At 38.2% G+C, this 11,583-nt stretch overlaps 1 protein-coding gene across 1 annotated transcript; it reads right to left on the reverse strand.

The window, feature by feature from the left end:
* Positions 1 to 5,881: 5,881 nt before the first annotated feature.
* foxq1b (forkhead box Q1b) lies at positions 5,882 to 7,683 on the reverse strand. The gene has a single exon (XM_067418448.1). It carries the CDS (start codon positions 7,557 to 7,559, stop codon positions 6,654 to 6,656), a length of 906 nt encoding a protein of 301 aa, XP_067274549.1. The 5' UTR covers positions 7,560 to 7,683; the 3' UTR covers positions 5,882 to 6,653.
* Positions 7,684 to 11,583: the final 3,900 nt, after the last annotated feature.

The following is an 11,583-nucleotide window of genomic DNA, read 5'->3' on the forward strand; positions in this document are numbered from 1 at the left end:
GCCTCATGCACACTGTCCAGCAAAATCAGCTGACCCTCAATCTATTATTACGCGACAACAAACATCACGTCTCTCAGCATTATCAAAATCGTCTTTCTGGCTTTAGCATGCTTATTCTTCTGACTTCTGGCTACTTAGGTATAAAATATGTTTTGGTCATTTCGCCTGAATGAGTCAGTCAGTGTTGCATGCTTTATGAAAATAATATTGGGCCTATACCTTATAATAGCCTAGAATTCATAGAATTCAAATAGCATACACTGTAAAATAAATCAATAATAATAAAAAAGACACAGCCTGACAATTTTAAGTAGCTACAATCGACTTGGATGTGTAAGTTATTTCAACTTAGATTATGTTAAACTGACTTGAAAAAATGAGTTACATCTTGTATAACTTATTTAAAAAAAAGTAACTTATTTTGATGAGTTAAAACAATTTTAAAAACATTTTTGTTTTACAGTGTTTAGAGAAATCAACGTTAAGTGGTCTCTTAATTTTTTTCAGAGCTATATATATAGACCTATATTATTATTTATTATTTATTTTTTTAATAAAGATCATCTTAGCTTATCAATTGAGTGAAAGGCTAATGCCAATATTAGTGGAATTTGCATTTGCAATATGAATATGAATTGGATGGATTCCTCTAATGGCTTTGGAGGGCAGTCAATACAATCAAGCCCTCAATGAGCGTGAGAGGCTTTAATAAACCTAGCAGCAGGACTAAAATAAATAAATCATTCCATCAAATGAGGAGACCGTGATCAGAGAGGCGAGGGGAATGACTTTGGCTCGAGTGGAAGCAGACTGTCTCTGTCTTGAGCTTTGGATGCCACACACAGCGCTCCAGTATCGGCTTACGGGCCCGGGGCCACAGCACATCCCTCGAGTCCTGCGCTCATTAACTAAAGAAAAAGCCAATTAGCCATTTGGACGTCCACAGCTTCCGCTAGCAAAAGAAGAGTCACAGCAGTCTACATTTAGACCAGTAGAAACATAGGCTAAATGTAAACATCTAATGCATACAAATATTAATGTTAAATTATATTTGTAATATTTTAGCCTACCTCTAAAAAAAATCTGGGTAAAAAACAACCCAATGTTGGGTCAAATATGGACTAGCCCAGCAATTGGGTTGTTTTAACCCAGCGATTGGGTTTGTCTTTAGCAAATATTTAACCCAACCGCATGGTTAAAACAACCCAATTGCTGGGTTAGTCCATATTTGACCCAACATTGGGTTTAAACAACCCAGCATATTTTATAGTGTTTGCTACACTGTAAAAAAAGTTTTTAAAAAAATTAGTAAACTGGTTGCCTTCAAATTTTGAGTGCATTGAAATTAAACATTTGAGTTAATACAATGAACATTTTTGAGATTCGACAACCTTCATTAAAATATCACTAAAATATTTTGTAGCATATTGGGTAATTGTGTGTGTTTTATTTCTGATGACGCAGTGAAACATGCCAAATAGTGCTATTTTCATGATTTATCAGAATTTTTATGTGGTTCAGATACAATTATATTTTGAGTTTCTATGTATTAAACCAATTTTCTACATTGTATCAACTCAAATTTTTAATTATTTTTTTAAGTTAAACCAACAATATTTATTGGGAGCAAATTTCGCTCTTATTCATGCAAATGCTTTTAAACCATTCAAGTGTCAAAAGAGAACACACTGTCTGGGAATGTCGTGACACACACACACAGAGAGAGAGAGGGGGGGGGGACTGCGCTTGTGCTTTGTTTAAATAAACAACACACAATAATGCCAAAATTCTGTCCATTTTGTCAAGTATTCTCATAATATCAGTCTTAAATTAGTTAAATTAATTCTTAAATAAACTTAGAGTTGTGAGAAAGTAAGATGTCCGGCAGATCTTAAAGTGACAGCAGCCTAATAAACAGTTGTTGTGATTCTGTCATTAATGTTCATCAAAGAGAACAGAGAAAATTGTAGCTTTAATGAGGATTAATTTATATTTCATTTATACTTTTTTTTAATTTCTGTGCAGTGATTATAAAGGCCACAGGAAAATAAGGCATTTATTATAATGGGTTCATGTGAAGATTTGTTTTAAATTCACTTAAATAAATAAAAAAATGTAACCTAATAAATGTTGAAGATAACTTTTAATTAATTATAGGCTACTGTAATGTTGAATGTCTATCATTAATGTTTTACAAAAAATCAATTAAATATAAATTATCATTCATTCATAAATAGCCATTACAACAAATTTAAAATACACTGTCTTTAAGTTGTTTCTTTATTAATTCGGGGATTAACTGCATCTGAAATATATATATCCTATAGCCTACTGTGATGTGTTATCGGAGTGTGAAATGCCCCTCTGTTGGACATTTTATAAGCCTCTAAATGTTTAAAATCTTATATTATTGAATTATAATGAATATAATTTGTTTGCTGTTTGTTATAAGTAATGTTGTGGCATAACAGACAGCATTATGGCTCCTGCCGTCTTTTTATTTTTACTTAAATAGCACGGATATGTTATCTCTCGCGCTCTCTTTTCCCCCTCCCCTTTTAATCACCCAACTCTTTTAAGTGTTCTTTTGAACAAAGCGAATCAACAATGCCCTGGTTTAGACTTACCGTGAGGATGTGGATAAAAGCATGTTCCCGCGCTATAAGCTGTATTTCTCCGGGTTTCCCCCGCCCGCGGCGCGCCTGACCCCCGCAGAGTCCCGGATACCCGCGGCCGCTCTGGAGGAAACCGAGCTCTGCACGACACTTTGAACACAGGCCATCGCCATGAGTGTGTGTGTGTGTGTGTGTGAGCCTGTTTATGTGGTTTATGAGGACACAAATTTGTATAACTACATGGGTATTACACTGGTATTACACTATAAATGTGGTTTATGAGGACATATCAAATGTCCTCATAATTCAAATGGCCTTAAAAACATACTAAATGATGATTTTTTGAGAAAGAAACAATGCAGCATGTTTCCTGTGATGGGTAGGTTTAGGGGCAGGGGCAGTGTAGGGGGATAGAAAGTACGGTTTGTACGGTATAAAAACCATTACGCCTATGGAGAGTCCCTGTAAACCACATAGACCAACATGTGTGTGTGTGTGTGTGTGGGTGTGCGAGCGCGCGTGCGCGCGCGTAAGAGCGCAAACACACTCACTGAACTATTTTCATTGCAGACTTGACTCACTGTAAACAACCTTTGATCTGAGATGATTTTTTTTTTGCCTGATGTGAAGTATCAAATCATTTTACGTAGCCTATCCCATTAATACCCTATAATACTTACACCGGACATATTAAATATTTAGGCGCAAAGTGTCCTCTGATTTATTACAGAAAAGGGGCATTAACGATTTATAAATTATTGGAATTATAGAATGAGAATATTAATGAATTATTAGAGACACTAAGAACGTTTTTCTTTTTTTAAGAAAATTAAACATTCCTGGCATATTGATTGCTTTATTTTTAATGTATTTATATTAACGCTACACGCCTCTGAATATAGCTAACACTCTGAAAAAAGGGAAAAAAATCATCCCTCGAAATCTGAACCGCTGAGTTTATTTGAAGCCTGCTGTTCTTTTTTTCGGCGAGTTGGAAACGACTGATCTCGTTTGATGAGAACCTTTACAGGGCTCTGGTCCTGTTTGGATGTCAGTGTTTACTGCACGAGTCTAATCTAATTGATAAAATTGTTGTGTTGCGTATATTTTAATTTGTAATTATTTTTGCCCTGACGCATTTTCTGTAGATAACACCGCTATAGGCCTGTATGTTTCTCTGTGTGTGTGTATAGCCCGATTGCAGGCGTAATGCGCACGCCCTGCAGATGTTAATCCGCAGCTGTGAACAGGTGTGTGTCATTCCGCGGGTTCACCTGCAGGCTGCAGCATCGCACTTAAATGCTAAGCATTTAAAAGAGTGCGCATTTACAGCTTTCCAGCAAAACACCAATGCATAATTTGCGAGTTAAATACATGACATAACCACAAAAATGCACACAATTGTGAACTTATAGCTAGTATTTTATCTTATAGCAATTAGTGCAATAAAATACAATCAACGTGGAGCATCTCTCATCTGTATTGTTTTGCAGGCCTACTGATTGATTGCTTTGATGCATACAACAAAACATTATCTTCATTCGTTAATTAATTTAATAATTAATTATTCGTTTGTTCATTCATTTATTCATTCATTCATTGAGGAGTAAGGGGGTAAATAGATATATATATATATATATATATATATATATATATATATATATATATATATATATATATATATATATATATATAGGCCTAAGTAAAGAAAGTCAAGTCCTCACTCCCAGCTGAAAATGTCAGGCCTGTCAACCCAAATGTGTGCCCGAGGAGAGAGTGATGAGACGCGGCGACCCTCCTTCAGTACCGCGGACAGCGCAAAGCGTGCTCATGTTACAGACGAGCTCAATACAAATACAAATAATGTCGGGTCATATAACATATAGGCTACAAAAATGAAAAAGTTGTTTAGGCCTATTTTATTGTAGCTATTCTATTTAATGATTTATATCTTTTACGTGACGTAGGCCTACAATACGTCCCATTTGTCATTTTGTTTTATATTTACAGGTTTGAGATTACAGGCAGTATTTGTGTGATCTGCAAGCGTTTGTATACGCTATGCTTTCAGTCAGCAAATATATATGATGAAAACTGGTAAAAAGTGACACACTTTCTGATCATTTCAATTCTAGCCCATATTTTTTATTATGATCAAAACGTTTTAGCCCCTCATGATATTCTAAAAAGATTATGGGTTCTACTATTGGCCTACTATACAGAATTTTAAAAAAGGAAAAAAGAAGAAACATTAAAAACAGGATGGATGAGTCTTCCTCAAATATAGGCCTATATGCAATAACTGCGTGTCTAAATTTCGTGGTTTGATTTATATAGAGGCAAATTTCAACGCAAATTGTCTATCGTTCAAAACGTTGACTTGTGTTTGTGTTGGACCCGTTGATGTGGAGCTTATTGTGAATTGCCGGGCGCATTTTCATTAGCTTTGATTAGAACTAAGATACTTGGCCTATAGGCTATAATACATTTATAATACAACCGAATAATTACGCTTTATATATATATATATATATATATATATATATATATATATATATATATATATATATATATATATATATATATATATATATATTAGGCTATGTTAATTATAGCTATTATAACGTCGATTTTATTTTTTTATATTATTGATATTCATTTGTTTATTAATTATCGATATTGAACTGGAAGCAGAGAAAATGGGATGGCAAGGAATGCGTTCCCATTAAATCCAACTTTGACAACCTTCGACCTTTATTTGGGGGCGCGCGCGGGCGTGGCTTCTGTCAGTGACTTATATTTTTCATTTGAATAGAAACCGTTTTGGGATGTAGGATATGTTTATCAGTTAACAGGCCTTGTAATTTTACATTATGAGAATGAGAAAATATTGTATAGCCGACTTCTCTTTATGAGAAACGTAAGCAATGAGAGCTGAATAGGGTCTATTTGTAGAATTTGTATAGCCTTTATAGGTTTTTATCGGGGCCACATATCGTTTCAAATAAACATGTTTGGGATTATGCTTGTGCATAATGCATGCGCGTGCATATCAGTATTTTATTGGCGATTTATATTGGCTATTCTATTTGTCGTGACCATGTATTTTTTTCTTATTTTATTATCTTTAATAAACTTTAACTTTAATCTTTAACTGTTTCATATTTAGAAAACGTACATCAAATCAGTCAAAATACAAACCAACTTTTTTCATTGATTGCATGCGCCTTTGCCTTTGGTAACAGATTTTATTTCAGCAAATCAGAATCATTGTGAGAAAAACATGTTAATGATGAAAACAGAGAGTCTAATGACCACAGCGAGCAATAGCCGTCATTTGTCCGTCTCAGTTAATTATATAGATAAACCAAATACAGTCCTTCTAGCCAAAATAACCTTGACTTTGGTTGCATGTCGTTTGAGAATTGTGATATTCCATCATGTAAGCAAAGTCAAGACTGGCTACAAGATGTTTGGTTTCATTTCTTTGACATGTTCATGTTCTTGATGACAGGACGTCCATGACAATTTAACCAAATTTTGCCTTATTTTATAGCCTACAGTGTTTGGACGGCAATTAGACATCTTTTAAACGCAAAATTGCTCTCAAGACATGCTTTCAGAAAATAAAGATTGTATACTTAATTTCTCTCGTTTTCTTTTATTGACGAAAAGTCATAAACTGCATTGACTGAGCACAGCTCTGAACAAACCATCACACATTTACATGAAACTCTTACAACCCATAACATTTTTACAAAGAAGCAAAACTACATTTAAATACACATTTTGTCTATAATTATTGACATGTTTATGCCATCGTTTACAAGAAATGAAAATGGAATCAGTAAACACTGCGCACTGCATTAACAGACCTAAACAGCAAACATGCAGCATTGTGTATTCTTTGTGCATGCTCGAAAATCACGAAATAAAAGCACACACACACAGGCCTTAAACACATAACAGAGAAAAGTGCACATAACCGGTGTGTCAAACACCAAAGAAATTGCGTTTAAGCGTCTTTAATTTGCCTTGTCATGACAGCAGAGAGTCTATTCTGAACGGGTGATATCCAGCCTCTTGGACAGTAGTAGTGTGAGAGTGCGCCAAACCCGGAAGGCAATTTGATATGTTGATGTTAGTAACGTCCAGTGGGTTACACCTGTAGATTGGGAAGGCATTTGACCCCTCAGAACTGACCTGGAATCCGGTCTGGGGCGCATGAGCGACTGGGGACGGCGGATAGCCCAAAACGACGGGCAGAAAGTGCGGAGCTGTCAACATTAGCCTGCTCCCAAAACACGCGTCCTCCGCGCTTTGCTCCCTCCGCATGAACGGTTTGCTGAGGATGCTTTCAATGGCGAACGAACTGGAGAACTTGGACGTTTCGTCGCGCGCTGTGATCCGGTTAATGTCGTCCCGGGGCTCGTTAGACTCCGAAGTCTTCTTACTGATGCGCTTCCTCCTCCGGCGGAAAACGCCGTCCGCGAAAGTGTACTCACTGTGTGGGTTCAACATCCAATAATTGTCTTTCCCCCACGGACGCGAGGGATCTCGGAGCACTTTTAAAAAGCAGTCGTTTAGGGACAAGTTGTGCCGTACGGAGTTTCGCCATCCCGTGTAGCTGCCCCGAAAAAACGGGAATTTTTTCATCAGGTACTCGTTTATTTCGGCAAGTGTGAGGCGGCCGGTGGTGGAATCGCGAATGGCCATTGCTATTAGCGCGATGTAGGAGTATGGTGGTTTGGGTCTACGAGTGTATGGTTTCGCCTTCCCGTCCGAAACGGGGGCACTTGGTCCCGGGCTGTTGGCGGAACAATCTCCATCCGAGCCCAATTCCTCCTCCGTGGACAGCGGGGAAGACACGTTCACATCCATCTCATTGCACAGGTCCAGAGTCTTCTCCACAAGGCGACTCGCAGAGAAAACCTCCAACTTCATTGCCTAAACTGGGTAGCTTTTTATTCAAGTCTTCTGCTGTTTGTCTTCTACTGCTCAATGACAGAAGTCTATGAAGGAAACATGAATTATCACTTCCTATCGGGTTAAAAAGTCCTCATGGGAGAACCGAGTGCACCGGCGGCGTTAATATAATCGCTCCGCAAGGCCGGCCCACGAGGGCGGGGCTTAGAGGGCCAGACCTGTCAATCACAGGCTCATTCACGCGAGTTAAGGGTTTAGAGATGCTCACCTGCCCCCGTGAGTGCACTGAGAGGGAGCCTGAGGACTTTTCTTTTCGGTTTGATGTGGTTCTTAATATTGATACGGCTCTTTCATGTTTAAGTTTAAAACAGTACAATTTAAATTGAATTGAATTTTGCATGAAAGTGATGTGAATACGGGAACCCACACTCGGAATTTGTCCTCTGCATTTAACTTATCCAAGTTAGTGCACACACATTAGGAGCAGTGAGTAGTGAACACACACACACACACACACACACACACACACACACACACACACACACACACATTTGTTTTTGACATATGGGGACATTCCGTAGGCGTAATGATTTTTGTACTGTACAAACCGTATTTTCTATCCCCTGCCCCTAAACCTACCCATCACACACACACACACACACACACACACACACACACACACACACACACACACACACACACACACACACACACACACACACTGCCCCCACACTAAACCTACCCATCAAAGGAAACATTCTGCATTTATACTTTCTCAAAAAAAGTGTATGATTTATAAGCATTTTGAAAAGTGGGGACATGGGTAATGTCCTCATATTTCACCCTCTCCTTGTAATACCTGTGTCATGTCATTATACACATTTGTGTCATAATAAATAATGATATTTATAAATAATGATAACCCGTCAATGTCTGGGGCCATGTGGCATTTTGGTCATCAAAAATGACCAAAATGCCACATGGCCCCAGACATTGACGGCTTATCATCATTTATAGGCCTATATATTTAAACGATAAAAAGTTCAAGGATCGCCTAAAACCTGAAATCAGCTTCTCTGTCAGAACAACCAGCCGATGGTCCCTACAAGAAAAACAGCACAATAAACACGCTAAACACTGTATGTTAATGTGAAAGGTTAGAAAATTAAGTATAAAACGTTAGTTTAATGTCAGTGATAAATGAGTGTGTAAACATTTGGCTATATTTCTGAGGGCATATACATATTTAAAAGCTGATTATACCAACGTCTCTGTTTATTAAGGCTCTTGATGATTCTATCATCAGAAAAACCATTGATTAATAGTAACGATAAGCAGTTATTACTGGCCTTGAAGTTGATTCCCCTGTTCTTCTTATTCATTGTGTACAGACATAAACTCATAGACAAAGTGAACATGCCTGCCTAATTCATTTGAACTGTGAAAGGCAAGGTGACCTGGCCAAGGTATGTGGAATGTCACACCTGATTCTGACGCGCCCAATACCTGACATCAACGTGTCACTCACGATCACTCTTTGTAAACTGAGTTTACATGTTTAATGAAACAATTTGCTCTTGGCATTTGCTGACTTTTGAAAGAATGGGGAAGTTTACGGCATGTATGATGAGCTTGGACGAGGGCCACATATATGAGACGCACCATGGAGATCACACACAGGTCAAAAAGAAAAAAAGGCAACCAAAAACACCTGTCTAAAAAAACCTCTCTTATTCTCTCACCAGAGGTGAAGGCACAGTGAAAGGTCATGAAGTTTCATACGTTCCTAACGTGCCCTATAGGTGAGTGATAATCATTTAACTGTCTTTTCAACCACACCTACATAAAGCCTTTGGGATATTTTTTCTTTGAGTGAATCCAAAACATTCTCTTGCGCACCGGTGGTGTGTGTAATTTTCTGGGTTCATGGGGCAGGCAAGCAAGCCTGTGCAACGTGTGGTGTGTGTGTCTATAAACACACACACACAAATACAAATACACAAATGATTATATAGCCTTGGAGACAGTATAAGCATGTTTTACTGTTGGGTTCTCGGTAACCATAACTTTATTTTCCACAACAAATGAGATATTAAAAAAACATAGGGTCCAAAACAACATTGGACCCCACTTATTTATTTTATTATAACGTATGAACAAAAACACAAAATATCTTCTTTTTTGTTCCAGAAGAAGTAAAGTCATACAGGTTTGGAATGACACGTCAGAAAAAGGGTACATTGCTGTCACTGGGGCGGTACGCTAAGGTACAAAGCCGTAAGGGCACAGTACATTTCCCAGTGTTGAATTAAAGGTCCCGTTCTTCGCATGTTTTCGAAGCTTTGATTATGTTTACAGTGTGCAATATAACATGAGTTCATGTTTCGCGCGTAAAAAAACACAGTATTTTTTACACAATTGACTTATCTGTACAGCTGTTTCCTCTGTCCTAAAACGGCCTGATGATTTCCTTGTTCTGTGAAGTCCCTCCTTCAGAAATACGTAACGATTTCTGATTGGGCCAGCGCTTCCCGTGTTGTGATTGGACAGCAGCTTAGCGCACGGTCCCGCCTCTTACCATAACGGGGAGATGAGAGCAACAAGACCACGCCCCCTATTTTGCGTGTTCTTGTGGGCAGAGGGTTCCTCAACAAGCGGTTTTAGTTGAGTCATTAAAGCAGGAAGTGCAGCGGTGTAGTCCAAAGCGGCCGTTCGCTGTAGGCTTTGAAAGGGAACTTCTGTTAAATTAAATATCTCGCTTGGGATTGAACTTTGAGCTTCATAATTTTACAGGTATTATTTATGCTCTAACAGCAACATTTCACACTAACTAAAGTTTGAAAGATGGAATCGCGAAGAACAGGACCTTTAACACCGGTCGGTGTTCATATGGGAAGCACCAGCAGGGTGTTAAAGTAACACTGAAGCAGTGTTAGAGTTAATAAGATACTTAAGTGATTCATTGAGGGATGATTGTTTGATTATTAACGACAACTGATGATAATAAGCAGAATCACTGATTTTCTTGAAATGTTTGGTCACCATTATGGAGATCAGTTTGCCTCTTGGCTTCTGAGGTCAGTTTGTGTAACAGTGTTTATCAAAGCACATAATTAGTTGCAAAATAAGTTTAACTAAAGATTATCAGTTGATAAACCTTGGTTCATCATAAAAAAATATTGATTAAACTAGGGATGCACCGAATCCAGGATTCGGGTTCGGATTCGGCCGAATATTGGGCTTTTTGACTGGGTTTGGTTTCTGCCGAACCTTAGAATTTTTTTCCACCGAACCGAACCCGCTTGCACTATGCGATACTGGTCGAGCATGATGCCGTGGTTGATTATAGCAACGTGTTTACTAGGCGGACCGTTCGAATGCAGTAGGCTGTGAGAGAGTGAAAATGGAACTTGTGAACAGAAAATGTTGTTTGGCAGTACTTTCAGTCACAAGAAGGCAATTCAAGGCGAGCAATGTTTCATTTGCAATGCCGATTTGTCTCGTGGTGGCATGAAACCTTAAACAGTATGTCCGGTTCGCGAACGAATCATTCTTTTTAACCGGATCTTTTTAGTGATCCGGTCGAACCAGTTCACCAAATCGGACTGAATCGCTCTAAACGGTTCGCGTCTCAAATCAGCGCTGATCCCACAAGTTACTATAGTTACTCACTTTCTGACATGAGTGACAGTCCCTCAGACTAGAAATAAACTAATATCTTGAAGTATATGTTGTAACTCCAACAGTTCACTGAACTGAGACATGTTTTGCTGTGAGAACCGGTGAGCTGAGATACTGCATGCGTGATAGCGTCGTCTTGAACAGAACTGTTTCTCTCGGAGTGGGACGGCTGCTGTTTCTCTCGGAAAACGGATGCTGATAATACATGAGCACGGGTGAACCGAGGATTTGTGTAAGTTTATGTTGTGTCAATGTAAGTTTATTTAATCTGTGTAAAACATCAGTGTTTGCACGACAGTGGCTGTATTGAGTGCTTTTGCAAAACATGAATTAAAAAACGTATCCAAGATGACGATGATTA

Source organism: Pseudorasbora parva, chromosome 15 (assembly GCF_024679245.1).
Source record: "Pseudorasbora parva isolate DD20220531a chromosome 15, ASM2467924v1, whole genome shotgun sequence".
NCBI classification, from domain to species: domain Eukaryota; kingdom Metazoa; phylum Chordata; class Actinopteri; order Cypriniformes; family Gobionidae; genus Pseudorasbora; species Pseudorasbora parva.

Bases quoted from the DNA above. Each gene is read 5' to 3' on its own strand.
- foxq1b (XM_067418448.1), bottom strand. From the start codon at position 7,559: ATGAAGTTGGAGGTTTTCTCTGCGAGTCGCCTTGTGGAGAAGACTCTG.